This window comes from Stegodyphus dumicola, chromosome 4 (assembly GCF_044657685.1).
Source record: "Stegodyphus dumicola isolate Sdum_Otavi_A_Nest chromosome 4, ASM4465768v1".
NCBI classification, from domain to species: Eukaryota; Metazoa; Arthropoda; class Arachnida; order Araneae; family Eresidae; genus Stegodyphus; species Stegodyphus dumicola.
The window spans coordinates 168,196,193-168,223,704 of NC_140771.1; the positions used below are offsets into that span (position 1 = coordinate 168,196,193).

At 31.5% G+C, this 27,512-nt stretch overlaps 2 protein-coding genes across 2 annotated transcripts in view; both read left to right on the top strand.

The window, feature by feature from the left end:
* LOC118182998 (UPF0235 protein C15orf40 homolog) lies at positions 1-26,889 on the top strand. Its single transcript, XM_035352393.2, has 6 exons — positions 1-29; positions 15,025-15,153; positions 19,591-19,693; positions 24,124-24,251; positions 26,479-26,596; positions 26,755-26,889. The coding sequence occupies exons 2-5, from the start codon at positions 15,025-15,027 to the stop codon at positions 26,572-26,574; spliced, it is 456 nt and encodes a 151-aa protein (XP_035208284.1). The 5' UTR covers positions 1-29; the 3' UTR covers positions 26,575-26,596; positions 26,755-26,889.
* The window catches only part of LOC118182997 (uncharacterized), a 33,845-nt gene continuing 33,113 nt past the window's right edge, over positions 26,781-27,512 (top strand). Inside the window, exon 1 of the mRNA XM_035352392.2 lies at positions 26,781-26,920. The gene's annotated coding sequence lies outside the window, so the exon portion shown is untranslated. The remainder of the gene's footprint in view (positions 26,921-27,512) is intronic.

Genomic DNA, 27,512 nt, shown 5'->3' on the forward strand with positions numbered 1-27,512 from the left:
TAAGTTTGTTTGTTTGCGACATTGAATAGGTAATGTTGCATTTATCTTTTAACTCCCTGAATGATAGTTATGGTTTTGTCCAGTAATTTATTGACAAAGATTGTTCTGTATTTTGTTGGTATGATTTCGCTTCTAATTATTGTGTTGCGTCAAACTTTATTACAATTTTTTTTTTTAAATACCACATCCCGATTTTGGAGAAAGTGCGGAATCCCCCACTGCTTGGCGCGTTTTTAAGAATTGCACATACTTAACCCCAGTTCTTCTTACTCTTATAAAAAGCGCCAAACAAAATAAGTGGGCGATTCTGGGTAAAATCCTAGTATACGGTGTAGACTTGGCGCGATTTTGAAAATTATCGCCAACACCAAAAATGATCCAAAGAACGTCTATGTATATAGACTATACGCTATATACTATGTGTGTATATACATAACTATGTATATACATAGTATATACATAGTATATACTATGTATAACTATATATATTCTTTGAATGACCCGTTTACTACTTATCGTATATGTCCCGTTTTTACTGCTCATCATAAAGTCGCCAAATCCCGTGTGCACCGGATACTAGGATTAAACCCGATTCTGCACTTTACCCCCAATTTTATCAATAAATAAATGGTGAAAGTGCAGAATCGCCCACTGCTTGGCGCGTTGGTGAAAGTATAGGTTAGGGTACCCCTTAGTGAAAATTGGCGATTTTTAGCGGTACATGGATACAGATTTTGTGCAATTTTTTTACTTGCGAAGCGACGATTTTTGTGGCAAAAATCGCTGCTACACAAAGCCAAAATAACGAGACAAACAATTGCACAAACTCGGTATCCATGTACACATTGAGTTATTTTCGCTTAAAAAAAAAAGGGTTTTCGTCCACAGAGAACCCGTTGGCGCTTCGGGAAAGAACCCCCATGGTAAAATCCTAGTATACGGTGCAGCCTTGGCGAGATTTTGAAAATTATCGTCAACACCAAAAATGATCCAATGAACGTCGCGATTTTGAAAATTATCGCACACACCAAAAATGATCCAAAGAATGTCTATATACTATGTGTGTATATACATAATATATACTATATATAACTATATATATTCTTTGAATGACCCGTTTACTACTCATCGTACATGTCCCGTTTTTACTGCTCATCATAAAGTAGCCAAATCCCGTGTGCACGGGTACTAGGATTAAACCGAACCCGTTGGCGCCATGGGATTTTTACTTGCTCGCCGTTCATCGACGATGAGCCTAGCCGTAAATGTGATTTTTAGTGCATGTAAATTCAAATTAGCAGACAAAACAATATATTAAGCTATAACGTTGCGCGCCTCTAACTAGCACGCAACCAATAGGTGACTGTGAAAGCTTGTATAAACCACAGAGTCTTATAAAGTGTTTAAGTCCCTTTTTATTCAACGTACTAATTTACAATTGCGTTCTCTTGACGCTTACAAACGGTGCCAACTCGGCAGTCAAAATAAAAATAAAAACCTGAAAAGAAATTAAAGACAATATTCTAACTACGAGGCTCTCTCAAATAACTAACTCACCGCGTTTTACAATACGGCTGCTAATTCAGCAGACTTGAAGCTCACTGGAACAATTGCAACTACTTCCCGCCAAGCACATAAGCCGCAACGCGGGGTTTTTCAAATCTCTATAACTACCTCCGCGCTCGCTAAGTAAGAATAACTCTCTCTCACCGAACTTGTTTCCTTCTATTTAAATCATACTACTTCCGCTGATAATTTGAATGCTTGCGCGTTCTACTCAAATTTACATATTCTGGCATTGGCAGTTCCAGGGGAAAGTAAGGATTGACAGGAAAGATAGTTTAAACTTAAAATAAATGTTAGTTAAAATAAATATAAACCCTACAAAGCATATGGTAGTAAAAATTCACAGATAAGAAGCATGTAGATGTAAAACTAACCAGTTAAACGTTATATGCGAAAATAAATTTGTATTAAATTCAAGTTAGCACAGAAAAGAATATATTAAGCATAAAACAATATATAAAGATTTATAACGGAAATAAAAATTCGGCTAATCTTTGGAATATGGTAACAGGTAGTTTGGCGACATTTTGGTAAGGTGATAAAGATTACTAGCTAGGACTTTAGCAGTGTACATGGATAAAGTCAAGAGTGTGCGCAATGCCATTTTTGTGCAATTCTGGGGATTTTTTTAAGTGAAAATAGGACGACGTGCACATGGATACAGTGTATGTGCAATTCTTAAAAAACGCGGCAAGCAGTGGGCGATTCTGCACTTTCTCCCAATTTCGCACCTAATCTTCGTCATGATTAAGCACTTTTGTTCCATAAAAGTTCTAGCATAAGCGTAATTCGGCTAGCAGACTGTTGGAAAAAAATGTTGAGAAAAAAAAAAAAAAAAAAAGCGAAATGTGCCTTTACTTCATAAATACAAAATGGCGTCCAAAAAAAAAAAAAAAAACTAGCAGGTTGCTGTAGCAGGGTTGGTCGCCAAATTACCATAATCCGAATATTAAGCCAAAATAATTCGCACATTTATTACAGTAGAAAAAATATTGCCGTGGGTTAATGATTACATTTCCTAGCAGTTGAATATGTGGCAGCAATTTTGTCTACAATGTCAATTGCTCCTTTAGATAAATTGCAGAAAGTTATTTCAGGTTTTTTTCGATTCTCCTATCGAAGAGTCTATTACATCATCATTATGCATAGTTAATATATTTGAAGTAGTATATTCGAATTAGAAGAACATTCTTATATTTATGTATACAGTCAAAAGTCGTTAATTCGGAATGATCTATAATACGGACCTCAAAACTAAAAACTTTCTGCGCATGCGCCACGTTGACACATGCGCACAGGCGTTTACACGTGCGCGTAAGACCTTTTACGACTGCGCATATGAGTGTGCGCAAGTGCAGAATACGTTTTCGCGTGCGCGTTTTATGTATAATGGACGTATAAGCTAAATAATTATCTATTTCAGTTAATGTTGATGATTGCGTTGTTCCTTAATTTTCAAATTGGATCCAGCTTATTATTTTTTGCAGACTGTAAGAGCAATTTTATAAAAGTAAGCTTAAACTTTCGATTATATCAAATAGAATTTCCGATATATATTTGTTAATATGTAAAGGATCTAAAGCGAAAGTATGTTTTGAAATCCGAAATCTGTTTATCAATTTCACACTGCTCGGCGGGGGGAACGCCGCGGCGGGCGCGTAATGAATTGGAAGTTGATCTGTCAGCACTATCCTTATCTTCAGAGCAGATGTTTTTATTTTATTTGGCTTATAATTCCTTATCAAATGTAGTATTTCATCTCGATGTGCTCCGTCTTTGATATGATTTAAAACAAGTTCCTCGTCATTATAATTCGCTTCCGATAGCGAAGAAAGTGACAGAGGTTATTGAAAACGAAAAAATTTCGATTGACAAATTAGTCAGTATTCTCGACACAGCAATTATAGGACTTGAACAGCGGAACTTTGTAACTGAACAAGAAATTATATCTGTTTAATAGAATTAAAGAGAAAGTATTATCACATGAAACGAAGAAAAACTTAAACAACCATTGAAAGATATGTTTAATACAGTAAACAAATAAATATTAAGCTTTTTCTTTTTGCAAATTTTGATATCCTTTAGATCATAATTGTTCTTTATTTCATAAATTACGGTTTCATATTTTTAATTTTAGAATTTCTGCATGCCATCTTACGAGATTTAAACTGATGATCTATAATCCGGAATCGCCGAAGTCCCGACGAGTCCGGATTAACGACTTTTGACTGTATAAGACAATTATTGCGTCTTTTTGGAAACCAAACATGGAGGAGTAAATCTTGCTCTTCTTTGAATTAAAAATTATAGGAGGAATATCTATTTTATTTTTTCTTATGGTTCCAATGACAGTTATTCATCCGAAGATACATTATACAATAAATTTCTCAAATGTCTCATTTCTTCATCATAACTGCGATAACGCACCATATCGGAAGAACAATTTTAAAGCTTATTCACATACTCAGAACTATAACACAAATACTCGCACAGGCTATAATATGCCCGTCGAGGGGATATTCGAAGAACTATTTTCAGAATTTGGCCCCCAGGGTTTCCTCTCCTTCAAGGTTATGACAGGCTAATCTTTAGAATATGGTAACAGGTAGTTTGGCAACATTTTGGTAAGGCGATAAAAGTTACTAGCTAGGACTTTAGTAATGTACATGGATAAAGTCAAGAATGTGTGCAATGCCATTTTTGTGCAATTCTGGGAATTTTTTTAAGTGAAAATAAGTCGACGTGTACATGGATGATACCGTGTATGTGCAAGTCTTAAAAACGCGGCAAGCAGTTTCTCCCAATTTCGCACCTAATCTTCGTCATGATTAAGCATTTTTGTTTCATAAAAGTTCTAGTATAAGCGTAATTCAGCTAGCAGATTGTTGGAAAAAATGTTGAGTAAAAAAAAAAATGCCTTTACTTTGTGAAAACAAAATGGCGTCCAAAACAAAACTTACAGGTTGCTGTAGCAAGGTTGGTTGCCAAATTTTCGCCAAAAAATCGCCAAGTTACCATAATCCAAAGATTAACCAAAAATTCATTTAAAAAATATAAATTAGTATTAATTTACTGAAATTAACCGGTTAAGCGTGATATATGATAAATTTTGTCTGAAATTCCAGTTAACACAGAAAACAATATATTCCTTAAACCAGCAGTGGTTTGCCAATTTTGATGACCATGGTGATGCATCGAACTATTCTGTCATCTTAGATAATCAATAATATTTTTTATTTCAATTTAATCATCTATTTATGTCACACCTGCCATCCTCTGAAAGGTTATTGTTAGAAAAGCATTAACAATATATTATCTTGTTAAAATTTTACGTCAAAAAATTGATTTATTCTCATAATTTTAGATGACAATAACCAATAATAAAAATAAAAGCATTTCTAAATTATTTAAAATACACATTTTTGCGGCCTACGAAAACAAATTTGTTTAGAGGTTGGAAACCTCATGGTTCTTAAAGCTGTTAGTGTTACAAATTAGCATTCACCCCTCCCGCCGTATTTTCTTCTTTTCATCGCGAACCGAGAACCGGCATATATCTACGAAAATATTTCTATCTATTCGTTGTTAAAAAATTCAGAAAAAAATAATAATAAATAAGAGAAGAATAATATAAATCTGAAAATGCGAACAACGACAGTGATAATTCAACAAAATGAACGCATGAGGAATGGTTGCAAACTTCGAACAAGCAAATAGGAGAAATCTGATGGGTTACCAGGTTTGAACTATTATCGCCAAAGTTGGCGATGTTTACATTTACCGGGTTTTCTGCGGAAGTGTGTCAAAAAAAAAAATCCCCGAATTGCACAAAATCGGCATTGCGCACTCCTTTGACTTTATCCATGTACACGTCGACCTATTTTCACTTTAAAAAAAAATCTCCGAATTGCGCAAAAATGGCATTGCGAACTCTTTTAACTTTATCCATGTACACATCGACCTATTTTCACTTGAAAAAAATCCCAGAATTGCACAAACTTGGGTTGATCTTTGGATTATGGTAACTTGTCGATTTTTTTGCGAAAATTTGGCGACCAACTCTGCTACAGCAACCCTCTATTTTTTTTTCGCCACCATTTCGTCTTCGCGAAGTAAAGACATTCCTTACTCAACACTTTTTCCAACAATCTACTAGCCGAATTACACTTATGCTAGAAATTTTATCTAACAAAACTGCTTAATCATGACAAATATTAACTGCAAAATTGGGAAAAAGTGCAAAATCGCAAACTCCTTGCACGTTTTTCAGAATAGCACATACGCATAAACCATTTACACGTCAAATTATTTTTACTGAAAAAAACATCCCAGAATTGCACAAAAATGGCATTGCACACACTCTGAACTTTATCCATCTACACTACTATTTTCTCATAAATTACAAAAATTTGCATGAAAATTTTATGAATCTTTAAACTCGGTAAAAAGCACATATATGAAGTTACCTAATCGCGAAAAAGTATATACCCTTTCCAAGAATGAACATTTCCACGTATAAAATAAATAAAATATCCAAAAACTTTTACCTCTAAATTATCTATTATATTATAAACTTCAACAACCAATTTATACCGCAAACTTTCAAAATGGTTACAAATACTTAGTGTCAAATATTTAAATTATTTCCATGCACGTTTACTTCAACTGAAACGTATACCAAATTGCTACAAACATAAAATTCACAAAGTAACTATCATTTAAATAAAATATAACTAAACCATGTACACGTCGACTTATTTTTACTTGAAAAAAATCCCAGAATTGCACAAAAATGGCACTGCGCACACTCTTCACTATATCCATGTACACTGCTTTTTTCTCATAAATTAGAAAAATTTCACGAAAATGCATGAAAATTTTGTGAATCTTTAAATCCGGTAAAAAGAACATATATGAAATTACCTGATAGCGAAAAAGTATATACCCTTTCCAAGAATAAACATTTTCACATATAAAATAAATAAAATATCCAAAAACTTTTACCTCTAAATTATCTATTATATTATAAACGTCACCAACGAATTTATACCGCAAACATTAAAAATGGTTACAAATACTTAGTGTCAAATATTTAAATTATTTCCATGCACGTTTACTTCAACTGAAACGTATACCAAATTGCTACCAAAATAAAATTCACAAAATAACTATCATTCAATTAAAATATAATTAAATTAAAAAACACTACTTAAAATATAAATAAGCACATACATTAAATATTGGCTTACAATCCTAAAAATACATAAAAATTGGCTTACAATCCTAATTACTTTAAACTAAATCATTGCTAATAATAATTTTCCAATAATACCATATTACTTTATTTACTCCTTACATTTAGAACAAACAATGCATAAAAATAATATCCTCAAATGATTAAAAATACTAACTTACCTAATCTTCTACAGAATCTTGAGTGCATGGCGGATCACAAAATGTCCATTTTCACCAGATTTCTTGCACCGCCATTCAAACTTATCTGTAATATCCTTCCTTTCACACAATCTCATTTCATTCCCACATGTTCGACATTCATACTTATCCGCAATTAAACCTACACTCATACACCATTCAACCAATTCTTTTGAATCATCAGATAAACACATTAAAATTTTAGAATTCACTTTAGATAGCGCCATGCAATCCAAAAATTAATCAACACTATTTCACGCAACACACAATGAAGCTTAATACAAAATAATATAGTACTACAGATATTTTTCCAAATTTACCCCCTTTTCCGATTAAAGAACTGTAATTCGTCCATTAATGTCACATGACATATCTCATGATCTCTCATTTCCCTCGCACAAAATAATGTGTAATCGGAACTGAGTACTTCTCACATTATTACCAAAGTCCTAGGTAGTAACCTTTATCGCCTCCAAAATGTCGCCAAACTACCTGTTACCATATTCCAAAGATCAGCCCAAACTTGCATTGCGCACTCCATTTACTTTGTCCATGTACACATTGATATATTTTCACTTAAAAAGTCAAAGGAGCACCAAATTCTACAATATAGGCAAACAAAAAATACATAATCTCAATAAAATACATTTAAATAATAAAATACACATGTAATCTAAAGATGTTTGCAAATAACGAATGGCTTATTCCAGAATTGGGCTAATTTTTGGAATATGGTAACAGGTAGTTTGGTGACATTTTGGTAAGGCGATAAAAGTTACTAGCTAGGACTTTAGTAGTGCACATGGATAAAGTCAAGAGTGTGCGCAATGCTATTTTTGTACATTTCTGGGATGTTTTTTTAAGTGAAAATAGGTCGACGTGTACATGTATGATACCGTGTATGTGCAATTCTTAAAAACACGGCAAGCAGTTTGCGATTCTGCACTTTCTCCCAATTTCACTCCTAATCTTCATCATGATTAAGCATTTTTGTTTCATAAAAGTTCTAGTATAAGCGTAATTCGGCTAGCAGATTGTTGGAAAACATTTTGGGTAAAAAAAAAATGCCTTTACTTCGTGAAAACAAAATGGCATCCAAAACAAAACTAGCAGGTTGCTGTAGCAGGGTTGGTTGCCAAATTTTCACCAAAAAAATCGCCAATTTACCATAATCCAAAGATTAACCCAGAATTACAGTTAGCATTATCCGCACTATAACAAAAAAATTCTTGTCCATTCTAATTCAAAATTTTGGTAAAGATGTATTTTCGGGTACCCCTTCTTGGAAATTGGCAGTTTTTGGCGGTACATGAATGCCGAAATTGTGCAATTCATTGGCTTGTATTGCGACAATTTTTGTGCCAAAAATCGCTGTTACATAAAGCGAAAATAACAAGGCAAAGAATTGCACAAACTCGGTATCAATGTACACATCAACCTATTTTCACTTGGGGGGGGGGGAAATCAGAGAATTGCACAAATTAGTCACTGTGCACTTCTTTGACTTTGTCCATGTACACATTGAACTATATTCACTTAAAAAGTTATAGGACCAGCCAACCAAAAAATATATATAATTTCATTTAACTACATTTTAAATCAAACAATGAAATAACATAAAAAGGGAAATTCATCTTTGCACTACGCAAAGGAAATATCCACTTACCTTATTTACAAATTAGCATCTCTTCAGTCAAACAAAATTCCTTAACAGCATCCAAAAACTTCCTAAAATTATCTGTATACTGGCATCACCATATAAATTCACAAACTGAGAGTAAAAAATATCCTCTGTAGCGCCGTTATCGTCCGACGTTTGGCCATACGCATTTCCATCCTACAAACAGGACACTTAATAATGGCTACTAAGTAAACCTTCATTTACACACCAGTCAAGTAATGCTCTTTTCTCCTTTCTTTTTAAATCGTACAAAAATTAATTACCACATTCAACCATTTTACTGTCTAAATCACAAAAGAAGCAATATACCTCCTAACCAACACACACCGCAAGCCCTTACGAATTTACTGCAATCATGCAACTGATTACGTCATGGAGATAGGAAGTAAGATGGAGTCGCCCTAAACAAGTTTCTCCCGTACCCTACTCTGAAGCACCGGCGATCCCTACGTGGTGACCAAAACATTGGGTCATTTACCATTGAGTTCTATGGGATTTGACGCGTTCGGATGTAAATATTTTGTAATTACGTCGTAAATATACATATAAATGTATATATTTTCATTTTCTACAACACTTCAGAGTCCTAAGTATGTGAAAACAACATATTTTTAAACAACATTTCATTCTGAACGGAATTAAATGCTATACTTTTCACAGGACAGTTTTCTCAGAATGGTTTAATTTGAATGAAATATTTTCACAAGTTTTCGTTAGTTCCATTAGAAAAAAAAATTAAGGTAATTCGATTTTATTCGGTTAAGGTACAAAAATTAAGATCAAAGTTTATTGTATTATTAATATTAAAATTATGCATTATTTCTTTTCTATTTATAGAGCTTCTTCCTAAAATACTTTCTTAAATATGACATGATTTTTTGGCTTCTGAGGCATCTTTTAAATCGAAAAATGTAAGTCAATTTATAATTAATGCTCTATTCGGTTCATTTTAAATTAGAGAATTATTAGGAATTAGTGAAATACTTTAAATAAGTATTTCGCTAATTCCTAATAATTAAATAGGCATTAAATAGTACTTGACTTTCTGTGAACATTTCTGAAAGGGAATAAAATAAGTTTTTTTTTTTTTTTTAAGTATTATTTAAAACTTGTAACTGAGTTATAAAATGTAAGGGAATAATTCTTTTAATTATACTTATCTGATTTTTTTTTTTACCCTTCATTTCAACAATACATATTCCAAAACTCTTTATTACTTTCTTAAGTGAGCATCTCATAGCATTTGCTTTACAATACCTTTTAACAGATTGCTTTCCAATACGAACAATTCTTGCTTAAATAGTTTTATAACGTATTTGTCAACAGGATTTCAATTTATGTTTACAATTCAATATTAAGGTTATTATATATTTAGATAACATTTATAATCATTATAAATTAGATACATTTAATAATTAGATTTCTTCACAGTACTTTCACAGTTGTTTTTAAGTCAATAAATTCTTCATTTCAAATACATTTATAAATAATTTAATGAATATTTAAGTATTTTGTCAAAGGCAGATACATGCTTTTTGCAAGCACATGCATAAATACCCATGCATATTTCCTATATTTCATTTCCGGCATATGCAAATCTTTAATTTCTGTGCATTCACTATATTTTTCGTGTAAAGGAATTTACACTAATTTAGCATACACCCGGAAGTTTTACATTCAAAATATATATGAATATAATTTGAATGAAAATTATAAGTATTATTTTTAATACCCACTCAAAGGTCAGTTTTTCTTCAAAATTCCTCCACGATGGCATCTCTCTCTTTAGGCAGATAGCCCTTGCATGCATTACTTTATTTAATAAAAACTTAATCTGACCTATGTGCCTAATTACAAATATTTTAACATATATAATTTTATATTTATAAAACGTGTAAGCCCAAAGTGATTATTTTTCAGATATATAAAATTAAAACGATGGGTTTAAAATGAGCAGCAGTAAAGCCTCTCCTCTAAAAAATTTTAAAAGGTACATGTTACAATAATATATGGATGTGAAAAAAATTTGTTTTATTTAAAACATTTTGACATTTGGAAAATAAAATAAAAGTAGCGAATACTCTATCAAGGGTATCGAAAGACGTATACAATTTTAAATGTACCGTAAGGTATTTTTCATTCTTTAAGCATAACATTTTTCTTAAAATCTATATTTTTGTAGTGCAACAGCTTATAATTTTATAAAACAAATTCATAATCAAAATCGCTGTTATTAGTTATTGAAAAATAACCAAAATGTGATTTTTGCGTAAATGTCACTAAACTATACAAATTGCTATTATCCATCACACTATGAATGTTTCTTTCATGCGAAAGTGTCCCTTTTTCGATTTCTATGGAACTGTCGTGTGTCGAAATACTATCAGAATCTTGCCAAGCGAGCTTCTGAATGTAAACAAAGAACACCCCATCTGGTGACCCAAGCTTCAAAGCAGTGCTTCACTTTTAGCGCGGGTTGGCCCCTCCTCCCTTTCCTACCTCCATGGATTACATCATAATAGGGTTTCCATAACATTCAATACTCAGGTTACCGTAATTGAAACAGCAACTTTGCGATGATGCAAGGGGTGCCCTTCTATCTATTCTAACCAAAACTTTTTATTGTATGAAGAATGTTCAAATGAAAAGGTCCGAGACAACACTATGCATATATTGAAGTCTTTATTCACAAGTAATCACCAGAGGCCTGAGCACAACTATCTCGCTGTTTCACGAGCCTAAGTATTCCCTCTTCTCAGAATTCCTGTAGCTGTCATAGGAGCCAGTCCTCCACGGTGTCCTTCAGTTCATCATCTGAGATGAAGCACTTCCATTTGAGATATCACTTCTCATCAGCTCGTTCACGTTGTCGATGAATTTGTCTGTGATTACCGTGTTTGGCTGGCCTGGGATTATCACTCAAGCAATCCAGGGCTTCATGAAAAATGGCACTCCACTTTCTCACTGGCTTGTTGGACACACAGTCTCCTTCCCCATATATGGCCAACATCCGGCAATGAATATCAGCCAGTTTAACCCCTTCCACAGTCAGAAATCTGATAACAACTCGCTGCTGTTCAGTCATTGAATTTTGCAATGTGAATACCATGATGTCATTATATGTACTGCAGCAGCAATTGGCCAGAACACACAACTGCCTGCTTCTCTCCTGCACAAGCACACAACCATGCCAGATGCTACATTCATGTTCTTAGATGTCACACTACGTTATGTCAAAGCGGCATGTTCAAATTTCTACCAGTTTGGTTGTTAAGACATTTCATAACTTTTCATTTGAACACCCCTTATAGTTTTCAAGCACTGGAAAATTTCATCTGTACTTTCACTTAGATTCTCAAAAAAGCCAATATCTGGTTGCAATGAAACTGTTCCGGCAAAAAACATTCTTATTAAAGTTAAAAAATAAAAAACGTGAAGCTGTACCTTTAATGTGGGTAGTAATTACCACCCAAATCTATTATTTTCTGCCAAAGTTTTGCTAGATTTTCAAAGCCTTTGGCCCAGAAACTTGGTCCGAAAATAGATCAACCTCGTTTCAGACATCCTGGGCAGAATGGAAGATAGCACCAGCAAGATTTAGCTGCAGGTGTGAAAAAAGGTAGAAGTACAAAGGAGCAATGATGGGTGAAGCAAAAGATCCCATTCAAGTCCATACAGAGTCCAGCGTCTTGCATTATCTTGCCAGAACATAACTTTTTGTGCGTTTTGTATTATTATGATGGAGGATTACCTTTTTGTGCCAGAACTCAGACATTTTTCCTTGATAGTAGCATCGATATGAACCAGCATCTCTCTGTACACCTTGTTGAAGATTTTACCTTTTTTCAGATACTCTTTATGGATAATACCATTGAAATCCCACCAGAGACGGAGCGTGATCTTTTTGTTAGTTAAATTGCACTTTGCCACACTGCTAACGGGCTCACTGGGCACAGACCAACCTCCTTTTTGGCCATTGTTGTGGAAGTAAATCCACTTTTCATCACCGATCCAGTTCAGAATTTTGTCCTTGCATTGATATTCGAACGTATCAATGCAGACCCTTTGTCTGTCCTTTTCTGCTTGAGTCAACTCATGCAGCACCCAGCGATTGAACTGGTACATCACGTTTATGTATTGGAAAGCACGACTAATAAACCTGGTACTAATGTCTAACTCCTTAGCAAGCTCTTCAGTGGTTTCTTACTGATTTTCTTCCACATAAGTTCTCGCAGGCAGGCTTCATCAACATCAGTAGAGTAACTAGAGCACTGTGCTTCTTGAATGTCATAGTCCTTGTTTTTGAACTTTCGGTACCAAACCTTCACAGTGTCAAATGCCTAAGCCTCTATAACACTAATACCTAAGTTGTACACATGATTTGGTAACATTCTGTGGCTGACTTTTTGCAACAGAACTAGTAAAGTAAATGATGGTTTTAATCTGGCAGCATGATAGTTCCATTTCAGACACCTTGTACTTAATAATAACAGTATTTTTTTACAAATTTCCTGACACAGTGTTCTAAAGCAATTCTCTATCTCTCAAATGCTAAAAATGTTTTGACAAAATATAATTAAACATACCAACATGAACTGTGTGCACAGACAATATATGCAGTGGAGGGAAACTTTCATTAAAGTCTGATTTAATTCACTGTACTGAATTCCATTGAACGCAAACACTGAAAATATTTTCAAGTTTTTTTTTTAATTTAAAATTTGAATATGAAGATATAAATTTAGAGGTGCATCAGGTATTTTCAGTTTGTTCAAAACTACTCTTAGTGACTTTTTACCAAGCAAATTTGTAACAATGGCTTCAGATTTTGTTCTGCCTCAAGATATTTTTGTAGCTGCTCTGAAATCATGGTAAATATTTTAATTTAATTTCAAACTTCAATAAAAAGGTAATAAAAATAAAAATGAGGTATAATTATAAAAACTGTTGTATTTAACTGCATATTGAGCTATTTCCAAAGCAATAATTATATTTTCCTCTTTAGAATTTGCTTTTATGATAAACTTATCAATTAAAGAACTGAGTGATAACACACTGCTTTTCTTTTTATGGCTGTCTGGATTTATGCTAACTTATTGCTGAAACACCAGTTGAGTTTCACAAACACTTCGACAAATAGTACACTTTGCTTCTTGTGGATTAATAGTTCTGTTAACCATGCATAATTCCTTTCCCAGTTTTTGTTACATGAACATAGATGTGCGATCATTTTTCTTATAATTTCCATAATTTATTTATGGGGATAACAGCATTTAATAAAATTAGATAGGATGAACACAAAAAATATGTGTATAAGGATTTAATAAAAAAGTACCGTATTAAAAGTATGGATATTACGTATAGCGTGGTTGAGATGAAATGATGGTTAAACAGTGCTTTTTGGATCATAGGATTAATGGATTGACAGAGCCAGCTGCAGGATACTCATACATAAGGCAGGGCCAATTTCTCCTATCTGAATCGATTCTATCCTCCTATTTTTGGCCATTCAATGATCATGATATCACGTGACAGAAAAAATTAAAATAGAAAAAACTGGTAACTTTTCTCTAGGTTACTATGCTAGAAGAACTATATCACCGAGCAGAGATCGCAACCAACTTTTTCATTGGCTGCAAAGAACCAAAGGAAATTCAAAAACCCCTTGTGCCAGCCATTCAAATCACAATGCCAAGTGTCATCATTCAGACACAAGAGATTTTTAAATTTGAAATAAAGGACATTTGTCATTTTTTTCTAAATTCAGAAAAGAACAAGACCAAAAAAGTTGATTAAAGGATTGTCCTTTCCAAAAAAGGACAGTTGGCAGCCCTGAACATATTGTATGTATTAATGCTGTCCAAATAAGGACAGCATTAATGCATACAATATGTTTAGCTGAATGTGGATGACAAAACAGTAATTGATTAGAGTAGTTATCTGCAGGGAGTTTGTACTCATAGCATTCTACCAGAGCTATAGAGAAAATTTTATAGGGAAAATTGGAGGGCCTAACAAAATAATAGAAATTGGTGAAAGAATTTTTACGGAGTGTAAAAATGAAGCAGATTGAATATTGATTATGGTAATACTACATACTTTTTTTAAATTACAGATAATTAAAAGTAGAATTTTGTTTGATTTGAAAATTAAAATTTGAATTTTTTAGCAATCTTGGCAGATTTATGAAAACATTCATATATGTTTTAATAGCATTAATTGTAAAGTCATCTGGGTCATACTTGGACATGAATCTAAAGGGGTTAAAATCTAAATATGCAAATGTAAAAAATCTGCATTGCATTATGGCATATACTTTTATTATTATTATTTTTTTTTTCTAGATGCATTCAATTATTAATGCTGTCAAAAGAATAGATGTATTTTCCATTAAACGAAATTATAGAAGACAAACCATGCCGAAATCTAAGAAAAGTGCTGCAGCTCAGAAAGTAAAAGAAACTCCAAGCAAGGTAATTTCATATTAACCTGTATTTTTATTTAATCTTGTAAACATATATGTATATGCACATTCACTTTTATATATGAACTTATGTTTACATATGCAGAGTTATGTCAATGTATTGTGAACTCCTTTTTTTTTTATTCTCCAGTTGATGAATAAGATAATTTCATGTTATCCCGTTACTTATATTTGGTTAAAGTTACTTATTATTTATTATGCAAGTTGGCAATTTTGGTGACTTTTTTTTTAAAAAAATCACCACACTATTAATATTTACCATAAGTTGGCAAACATCAACATGTTAAAAGAAAACATATTTCAGCAAATTAAAATAACTGCAAATGTTATAATTTTTTAACGATTATATGATACATTAAAAATAAAACAGTTATCATTTTTGAGAAATCCTTATGAAGTTTTTTTAATGTTTTTATCCCCATGTACAGAGTGATCTGTGTCCTCTATAAAAACATCAGAGAATTGTGCAATATTAGCATTGCATGCTGGCCATGATCATGAACACTCAAAAACATGTGAAACTTCAGTGTGCATTCAAAAGATACATTTCAAACATTTCAATGTAATGAAAATAAAAAAGGGGACTCTGTTTTTCACTGTTTAAAAAATAATGAATAGCAATCAAAAACAGAGAACACATTATTGGAAAAAAATTGTTGCGTGAAACCATTAATTCAAGCTAAAAAAATAATAAGGTTGATGTTGGGTTGAGGCGAGCGAACGTTTTTTCTTATGCGCATGCGTATTAATTATGATGGCGCAGCTGTCTCTTCTACTGACACATCCGTCATTCGAGCTTCGAGCGTATGGAGATGATAATATCTAACTTGCTGCGTGATGGTCAATACGATTTCCTGTGTGATCCTTTTATTTATTATTCATGTAAATAAAGTGTGTTGTCCTACGATGGCTTCTTTACTCTAAATATTGGCCTCTGAACAATAAATGGTAGCATGATTTCTTGGAAATGTCGTAAGCAGAGAAGTGTTAGTCTGTCTACTTGTGAAGCAGAATTATTTTCTATTTCTGAAATTTGTAAGGATATTATTTGGACTGTAAATTTATTATCAGAATTAAAATATAAACAATTTTTGAATGGTGCAGTGGTCTTAAATACAGACAGTCAAGCTGCCATCCAGTGGATCAACTGTGCAAGATCTTCTACAAAATCCAGACACATGAACTTACGTTTCCATTTTATGAAGGACTTAACAAAGGACAATGTTATTAAGATGGAATATTCACAAACTGATAATATGATTGCAGATTTTCTTACTAAGAGTGTCAGTGAAGAAAAATTAATGTATACATTGAAAGTAATTTCCTTAATTTCTTAATGTAATGTGTTATGTATTGTTTGTATTTCATTTTTGTATTGAAAAAATGTTGCTCGCAGGAGGGGTGTGTTGGGTTGAGGCGAGCGAACGTTTTTTCTTATGCGCATGCATATTAATTATGATGGCGCAGCTGTCTCTTCTACCGACACATCCGTCATTCGAGTTTCGAGCATATGGAGATGATAATATCTAACTTGCTGTGTGATGGTCAATACGATTTCCTGTGTGATCCTTTTATTCATTATTCATGTAAATAAAGTGTGTTCTACGATGGCTTCTTTACTCTAAATATTGGCCTCTGAACAACAGTTGACATAATGATAAAATTACATAATCACAAAAGTAAAACTTTCAGAATAAAGTCATTAATCATTATTTAACAATGAAACCACCAAACTTGGCATGCACCCAATATTTCATTTTAGTCTTAAACTTAGAACTAGAAGAAAAAGGATACAAACATTAAATTTTGTATTAAAATATGAAATAAAATTAAAGGATTTCTAGGATTTTGTTGAAGTGGCTTTAACTGAAAAACTGATGAGCTTTACGGATACAACTGCTATTAGTAGCCCTAAAGATGAACAAGCTTTCATCTTGATTTTCCACAGTAAAGTTTTGTTTTGACTTTACAGTGTATTTCATATTTAATGACAATCTTTTTTTTTTTTTTTCCTTTTATTTTTTTTAATTAATTTATTTTTTAAAAATTTATTTATTTATTTATTTATTATTATTATTATTATTATTATTATTATTATTATTAACTGTGAAACCTATGAGAGAATTTAATCCTAAACCTTCTATAAGAACCTTTTTAAAAATTGTTACTCAGACTGTGAACTTTTAAAGAAGATCAATTGATAAAAAAGAACAGAAAAATACTGTGTAGCAACTTCTGGAATTAATTATGTGGATTTACATGCTGAACAATTCAATTTGCTCGTTTTATATATTTTCTATTATATTTTGTGATTTTTTTTTTTTTTTTTTTTTTTTTTTTTTTTTAAGATTGCTGTTTTATTAAAATTTTTTTAGATGTTTTCTTGATCATGTACAGTTATTTGCATTTTCTATTCTCATAAAAAAGGCAGGATTTAATTAGAATTTGACATTTTTGATTTTGTATATGCGTGAACCTTTTGTTAAAAATTTCATAGTTCATCACTTATTAAAAAAAGCTGCAGTTCAATCAAACTACAATTTAGCAACTTGATAATTTGTATTCATTTATTTGGTGATGAATTAAAGTCCTTTGTTCCTGAAGGTATTTGGTACTTACTGTTATCACAATCACCTTATTTTCAGAATGTGCCAATGCTGACAACCATACTCATAACAATCCATCAATCACAAGCAATGTCACTATTTTCAAATTCAGGTTTTTTTTTTTTTTTTTTTTTTTTTTTTTTTAAGTGACATTCCAAGTTCTAATGGTTTTCATAAATAAATCATATTTTTTTGCCATTTCTAATTTTACATTAAATATATTATTAAATTTTATCTTGTGGAATGTGCCAGCAGTAGACAAACTACAGTAAAATTTCTGGAGGACTATAGAATTTTGCCACAAAATTTCTAAAGGGAACAAACAATCAACAAGAAAATGAATTTCATAGATAGTTGCTGTTGCTGAGGTTTATGTCTTTGCAATTCTGTGTTTCTTTTTTTAAGCAAATTACTATGCACATGGGAAGAAGAATATTGCAGAAAATTTACAGAATGATTTGGAGAAGATTGTAAGTGTTTAACTTTTTTATGCATTATATAATCCTTGTTTAATAATTAAAGTTTGTATTTTAAATTGCTGAAGTATATTTTCGTTTCACATGCTCATAATGTATGCCGTCATACACTGAAGTAACAAAAGTCATGGGATAGCAATATTCAAATATACAGATGGCAGTAGTATCGCGTAGAAAATGTATAAATGCGAAGTGCTTTGGCAGGGCTTTCATTTATGTTCAAGTTATTCATGTGACGAGGCTTTGACGTGATTATGGCCGCACGACGAGAATTAACAGACTTTGAACGCTGAATGGTAGTTGGAGCTAGACGCATGGGTCATTCCATTTCGGATATCGTTAGGGAATTCAACATTCCGAGATCCATAGTGTCAAGAGTGTGCCGAGAGTATCTAATTTCAGGCATAATATCCCACCATGGACAGCGCAATGGCCGACCACATGCACTTTACGACCGAGACCAGCGACGTCTGCATAGAGTTGTCAATGTTCACAGACAAGCAACACTGCGTCAAATAACCGCAGAAATCAATGTGGGACGTACGAGGGACGTGTCCGATAGGACATTGCGGCGAAATTTGTCTTCCTTGGACTATGCCAGCAGAAGACCGACTCAAGTCTTTACTGACAGTCTTTACTCTACTCTTTTACTAACAGCACGGCATCGCCTGCAGCGACTCTCGTGGGCTCGTGAGCATATTGGTTGGTCCCTAAACGAATGGAAAACCATGGCTTGGTCAGATGAGTCACGATTTCAGTTGGTAAGAGCTGATGGTAGGGTTCGAGTGTGGCGCAGACCCCACGAAGCCATGGGCCCAAGTTGTCAACAAGACACTGTTCAAGCTGGTGGTGGTTCCATAAGGGTCTGGGCTGTTTTTACATGGCATGGACTCAGTCCTCTGGTGCAACTGAACCGATCATTGACTGGAAATGGATACCTTCAGTTACTTGGAGCTCACTAACAGCCATTCATGGACTTCACGTACTCAAACAACGATGGGATTTTTATGGATGACAATGCGCCATGTCACCGGGCCACAATTGTTCGCAATTGGTTAGAAGAACATTCTGGACAATTCCAGCGAATGATCTGGCCACCTAGATCGCCCGACATGAATCTCATCGAACATTTATGGGACATTATCGAGAGGTCAGTTCGTGCATATATATATATATGCATATATTTTTTGAAAACTTCCTTTTGTATTCCAGCCAGAAGTAGTATTATAGTGTAAAATGTAATTAAATATTTTTTAATCAGAATTTGCAATAATTTTAAAAAGGAGCATTTTTTAAATCAGAATTTGCAATAGTTTTAAAAAGGAGCATTTTTTTCATTTATAGGAAATGAAATATGCAGAAAAAGGAGCTGTATTCCTTCTCAATGAAAAAGAAATTGCCATTAAAATACATGCTAAACCAGGTGCCAAAGAAAGTCTTATAACAGGTAATACCTATTTATCAGTTAAAAAAACAAAAATAATTTGTTATTCCTTGTCTATTAGCAAGTTGCAAATGATTTTTGCTCCTACATCTGCCAATACTGGAAAGAGATCAAAAGTTCTTAACTTAGTAATTTATAGGGAATATAAACACCGCAAAAAAAGCTTAATATGGTACATTTCACAGTTTGTCTTATAATGCAGCATAAAATCCATCCTGCATCATTAGAAGGGTAGTATAATATTAATATTAATATACTTTTGATTATTCAAGTGGATGAGAACTTGTTTCTAAGTGTAAAAATTAAACTAATCATCATCATTTGCTATAATGGTGCCTATTGAAATACTAATGAGTGCATTCGTTATCAGGAACTTAACTATTGTATTTGTTATTGTTTCTTTACTGCTGGATTATAAATTATTTGTAATATATTCAGATTCTTGGAAATCTGTGTGGTGGAGATAGTGCAGATTAATGCATATTTGTTAATTTAGGAATAAAATTTATGATTTTATTCATCAGTAGAACTCCTGATGCTGTACATGAGGATAAATATAAAAAATATTAATAAAATAACTATACATATTTCTAGAGCCTATCAAGTTAAAGTTAATAGTTTTCAAAATAATCTGCCCTTAACCCTTTGCGGCATGGTGGGTCAATATATGTCCCACCTAATTAATATTTATTTTCTCAGTTAGCAATTTCCATTAGAAATTTTCTATTTTTAAAAAACAATCTATTTTAGTTATTATTTTTCTCAGTAAATGTTACTACTATACCAGGGCTTAAGTTTATAAGCAAAAAATATTCAAAAGAGGATCACAAGAGTGATATCCATATATCTCGCATTTTTCAATATTTAAAAAATTTTGGTATACAATTTATGATATGTATGATTCTTTTTAATATTCAAAGGTATTTTATTTTCAAAAATCTTAATTGGATTCAATATTTTATAACATTAATTTTGCAGTTGAAATAAGTGGGTTAAAATTTGTCCCACCACACACATGAATTTCCGCTCAATAGATGGTAGCACTCACAATTATTTTTTCTTTTCTTTTTTGCATCTACTTTTTTCGTGATTGCGCGCGCTTTTACATCCGTTGTATGCTCTGATATGCTAAAATGTCTAGAAAAAAATTAACAACTCAGGAAGCTTTGGATCTTTTTGCTGAATTGCCATCTGATTGCGACTCAAATGCTTCAGATGTCAGTTCTGATTCAGATGAAATTGAAATCCATGAGAGAATAACTGAGCTTGAAGTTATTGCTGAAGAAGAAAGGGAAGTAGTTATAATTTGTTTCGCTTTTTAAAGACACAGACCCATTTAAGCATGTGGCACTGTAAATATGGATCGGAAGTATCTACCCAAAAATTTAAAAGACAAATTTATGTCAAGAGAATATATAGACTTTTCATTTAGTGATGATTCAATTTATTGCATAAAATGGAAGGATAAAAGATCCGTTCCTATCCTGTCTTGCTTGGAAAAGGCAACTGAAATGAAAGAAATTAATAGAAAAGAACGAGATGGAAAGAGAAAAAAAAAGTACTGTGCCCAAACAGCATTATTTCATACAATAAGAATATGGGATATGTCGACTGATTGATCAACTGAAAGGACTATATGAAATAGACCGCAAAAGCAAGAAATGGTGGCACATGATTTTTTTTTTACTTTTTAGATGCGAGTATAGTAAACACATTTATTCAAGTTTGTTCGCGAACCTGATCATGATGTAAAAACAATGAAAGATTTTCTTCTCTCAGTTACAGAAGGTCTAATGGCACTTGCAGGCAAGAAAGAGCTGAAAAGAAAACTGAAACCCCCAGTTCAAATAAAAACTAAAAACCCGTTCGTACAACCGGAAAAGAGACTAAAAAATGTAAGTAAAACGCCAAAGAGAACGAGCAGGAGAAGATGTGCATATTGCAGCATATCGAAAAAAGAACGACGAACATTTTGGATGTGTGAAACATGTGAAGTGCCTCTATGCTTACAAAAGAATGAAACAACATGTTTTTCAACGTTTCATGAAAAATGATTTTTTTTCAATTTTAATCATATATAAATGTTTTTGAATCAAGTGCCAATTTTAATATTTTATTTAGTATCATATGTATGAGTATCAAATTTTAATCTTAAAATAATATTCAAGAAAATATTTTCTTTTGTTCCTAAAATTTAAAAATATTAAATATATACTATATGTGCATATGCAAAATTTTACAAGTATGCATATATGCAGTAAGTACAAAAGACATTTTAGTGTGTTTATTATGAATATTTTAGAATGCATGCTTTATTTTCTTTATTCATTCCACATATAATTTTTTTTTTCCTGCTATACATCAATATGCTATAAGACATGTGCTAGTTGCATGGTGGGACAAACGGTAACCCACGTTCCACCGTAAAAAATAAAAGCGCAGAATTTTTTTCAAGCCTTAAAGGCACTTAAGTAAGTCCATCTGACTTATTCTAAGGCATTTTTTTAAAGATTAAAATATATTTTAAATATGCGTGTCGCAAAGGATTAATTCATAAAAGGTAGAATTTCATTAATGAAACTGAGGAGGAAGTTAATACATTAAAAAAATGACATGTCAAACAGGTAATATAAAATAAAATACTGTTAAACTAGTTGTGTAATTCAAATATTTAGCTACTAATTCTGTGCATATAATAGGCTGTTAATTTTAAACAAGCTAGAAATTATTTGAGAACTAGGTTTGAGAACTTGGAGTCAATCATTAATACAGTGCCATAAATCTAAAGATCTGTAGTAGATTAAATATAGTATATTATTTTTTTCTTAGTTTAGCAAGAGCATCACAGTTGATGATTTATTGCTTTTCTTTCATCTAAGCATCACATAATCATTTTGTATCTAGCTAATGGGCAAATATTATATTATATTGTTTAGAAGAGATTCACAATAGAAGGCTAAATTAAGACTAGCAGCCACATGAATAAAAGTAAGTAGGAAGTTAGGCTTTTAAAAAAATAACATGTCAAGTAAATATTAAAAAAACAAAAGTGGCAAGCCTAAATAAGTATTACAGTTTAATTTTGACTATTAGTAATTCAGTCGACGTAAAAACTATTTTAGCAAGTACATTGTTCTACTCAGTTGTTGCAAGCTAACTTAAGTTCTGATTTTTGCTCTGTTCATCTGTCACATACATCAATTTGACAGCTTACTGCTGCATAATTAATTTAAATTACATTTGATAATCACTTGATTTTCTTTTTCATTAATTTTATACTTTTAATGCTATAATTTGCAACTATTTGAGAGTATAAACATGGTGGATTTGGAGTAGGGCCTTTTTGTTCAGGTCTGTAATTAACTATTCCATCAATCAACTGCAATTTAACTTAATTAAATTCATTAATTTAATAAAACATAATTCAGTATTTAATTAAACATAATTCAGTATTTGTCAAGAGGTTAATGATTTTTTTTTATTTGAAATAGTTATTATTACTTCTGAAGTTTTATTTACTATTATGCAACCTAAGAATTATTGTTTATTGCTGTACACTATGTAAGTTTCAAGAGTTTAAAATAATTAGGAATTAGTTTTTAATCCATAAAACTGACATTAAATTTATATGCTTGTTATGAAAGTAGGAAAGATTCATAATGAGGGAGAGCATATTTAATCTTTCCTGATTTATGCATAAAAGTATGTTTTTGTACCATTTAAATCTTTCTTAAGATTTATCATTAAACATGTGCTCAACAGCATTTATCTTTATACCTTTAAATAAGTATATATATGCATACTAAAACACATTGTAGCCATAATAGTAGTATATGGAAGTAAAAGGAGTCCAGGTACAAAGTGGCAAGGGCATTTTAGAATCATAGTCAAGAAAATGCTTTGTGGCCTTTTAGGAACTTTCAAGTTCAGAGACCAAACCTTTCACTTGTTGGAACATTAAATATTAGCAGGAAAATACCTTCTGTCGCTCAGACAATATAGTGGTTAGGGGAGCCTACTATGGTACCGAAGGGCCTGGGTTCGAATCCCGGAAAAGACATGGATATTTGTAAATGTAAAAGTGTCGGTGCTGCATGGAGGCACTCTAAATATGCGGCGAGCTGAAAGACCTTTCGTATGGATTGGTGGAAGGGGAGAGGGGTGGGAGACCCCCAGATCCTACCCTGGGATGCTTTTCCTCAAAATTGGGGGTGGAAACTAGAAGACCAACCCCTCTTTGGAGTAGGCTCGGGCAACCATGTAATATGGACAAGACAACAACAACAAAAAAAGCCTTCTATCTATTTCATATGTATTTGTAGAAAATCAGTAAATGAGACTATTTTTAATATATCATTTGCATTATTTCTTTATTTGGTCTGTGTATTTACATCAAAGTGGTTTTTTTTTTTTTTTTTCCCAATACTTCTTAGATGTTGGAACTGAGGCTGTTGGAATACAAATTGCTGCTCCTCCTGTTGATGGGGAAGCAAACAAAGAGCTTGTACGCTACTTAGCTGAAGTATTAAACTTAAAGAAAAGTGAAGTTACATTACAGAAAGTAAATTTTAATGTTTTATTTTGTATTTTCTAATAATTACTACTAGTGAATAGTCATTCAAGCTACTGAGTTTTTGATAAAGCAGTTTAAAGCACAATTCTGATAAAATAGTTAAAATATCAGTATTCCAAATTTTCTATCAGAATATTTTCTGTAACTAGATAAACCTAGCATGTTAATTTCATCTAGATTTCATAAGAAAGAGTAACGGAGAAATGATTTTGTGAGCTCAGATCTTCATTTAAAATATTGATTCATTCAAACTGATCTTCATTCAGTTAAAAATATTTTATATTATATAACGGTAATGTCATAAAGCTAAGCATTGTTAGCATTCTAAATATTTTATTCTTGTCCTTTAAAACTAACATTACACTGAAAGTATGTATTTAATGGTATTACAATAGAAAACTATTTCTAAAATGCATTCACATTATAAAAAGAAAGAATTGCCAGTATGTAAAAGCTTAAGCCAGCGATAAAACATCCACAGAAAATCTGCCCCATCCTTGCTGTCTGCCCTCTTTATCATCTTTTAAAACAGTGTTTATCCTTATATATTTTGTCAGTTACTGCTATTCTAAAAATATCTTGCTTTCAGAATTTTTCTTAATATTGCTATTTACTATTTTCTGAGCTCTTGTCTTGCCATGATCATGCACAGCTGTTGGGTTACAGTTGTAAGTTTATGTAGTTTATTGCTTGAAATTTAGATCAAGACTATTTGCCCTAGTAGACATTCTGTCAGAAATTTGAACTTGAAAGTTGAAAATCAAATACTAAAATATATTAGTAATTTCAAAAAGATTTTTAAAAAAAATTCTGTTTTTTTCCTCCCCCCTTAATAGTGCATTAATTAAAATTATAGCATATTTAGAAGCAAATTTTCTGAAACCTGTGTGCTGAGAGGTCCTGTGTGTTTCTTTGTGTTATTTTATGCATATATTGTTGTCATATATTTTAATAAACATATGATATTATAAATGCTACTATGTATATAAAAATTGCTTTTGATTTATGCAAAAAATGTTGAACTCTTTCTGAAGTTATTTATTTCTGGTGCAGATCCAGTTCAATAGTTGTGTAGTAAATAAATTTAAAATATTAACAATTCAATATGTCTTCAAAGGAAATTAAAATGAACAAAATAATTAAAAACTACATCATGTAGGCATCGAATGTCAAAGCGTCATCAAATGTATATGTAAAAATTAAACATAATCGCTTTATTTTTGATTTTCATTAAAACTGCAGTTTAAATGATAAGTGGTAGACTGAGAAATTATTATGTAAAAATAAAAATGTGATAATGTTATGGATCAGTGAAAGATTTTTTGCATTTATTTGTAATATTTTTATTTGCTGTTTCTCATAATCATTGAACAATCATCATAATCATAACAATTTCATAAACACAACATCAGTTTTAATATCATTTTATGTACTGTCAGTTTTGTGAAGAAATTTTATTTCCACTAAAATAAAATTTAGAAATAGCTGTAGGTATATGCACATTGTGTATATTTTTACTAGAAAATTAACAGTATCAATTTTAAGCAGCTATATATTCTCTCAGTTGATTAAAATAATTGTGGGATACATTTTTTTACAATTAAAAAGGAGAACACATTTTTAAACTAGGCTATAATTTGTATATGTATATAAAGACATCTCTTACCTTAGGCTGATAACTCTTACGTGTTTCGACATCATTCAAATAATGCAGTCTTGAACTATGTACAGTATTTGAATCTTCTTAATAATGAAAGTTTTTTAAACTTCTTAAAAATTTAATTGTAATTTTAAAAATGTATGAACTATAATATTTAAAAATTTCATGATAATCATAGCATAGTTTATTATTTTTTCCCTCTCTCATAAGTTAACTGAAGCCCTTTACGAATAATATCGGTTTTAGTAATGTTTGTTTAATATAATATTCTGTACAGGGCTATATCTGAACTTGTTTTATATGTTTCTTTAATGATATAGCCTTAGACTTTTATCAATTATTGTTTCTAGATACAATTTTGATCCTATTGATTTATATCTCAACGAAAATTATGCATGTAAATTTGGCATTCTTGTATTCATTATTGTGGTGTTGTAGGATGAAAGAATTTACACATAATTTTTTTAAACTTAATGAATTTTTAGAATTAATTATTATTTTATGATATATTCTTATACTGTTTTATAAATTTTGAATTCCGTTTTAAATTTTTAGGGTTCTCGATCAAAGGAGAAAACAGTTACAATATATGAAGCTGCTTTGTCTATAGATAACATTATTGAGAAGCTGAAAGCAATTAGTAAGCAGTAAAAATAATAAACCATAAAATAATGTAAGAAGTAACATTTTTTATTTTCATGTTTTGCTGTTTTCATAGTTTAAGAAGAATTTTTTTTAATTAGTTATATTAGAAACTTTGTGCAGTTAAAGTTTTCTTGATTTATAATTATTTAAGACATTGGCAATTGAAGTAAAACTTCTTTCTTGCAGGAAAGACAGACTCAGGAAGTATCTCTCTACAGGATGCCTCAACTTCCTGTTCATTATCTCACTTTTTTTTTCCCTAACATATGGAAATGACCAAATGTGAAATGTATAATTTAGAATTCCCTAAATCAGTGAAACTGTAGAGGAGGAGTATTAGCTTCTAGCTGTGGTATGCATTCCTTATTTTTTATATATTTATATAATTAATATTTTATTCTATTTTTTATCTTTTTATCATGCAGAATTTATGGTTTTGAAAACAACATGAGCTGTTATTTGAAAAAAACATTCTCATGTTAGAACTAATTAACTGTAATTAAATTCATAACAGTTATTAATAAAAATATATCCAAATCTTCCAGATCAAAATAATTATATTTATTACATTCTGTGCAAGTAGTTGGTAGAGGAAAGAAATATAATGATGTAATTTTTTCAGAAAAAACAAAAACAAAAACAAAAAAAAAAAAAAAAAAGATTTATCAAATTTTTAGAGTTTTAGAATTAATTTTTCCATTTGATGAGTTTTTTTTTTTTTTTTTTTGCATACATCATTCTGCTAATTTCTGATCTCAGAACTATGAAAATCTGCAACTAGATGAACTAAATGTATTGTCATTTATTCTGTAATTATGAATACTCAATATTACTGTAAACATGAATTTCACATAAGTTTTTTCCCCCAAAAAAGTGGTTTCAAAAGATATCAATGATTTCTTCTATAAAATAGTTCTATTAAAGTCTGCTGCAAATACATAATT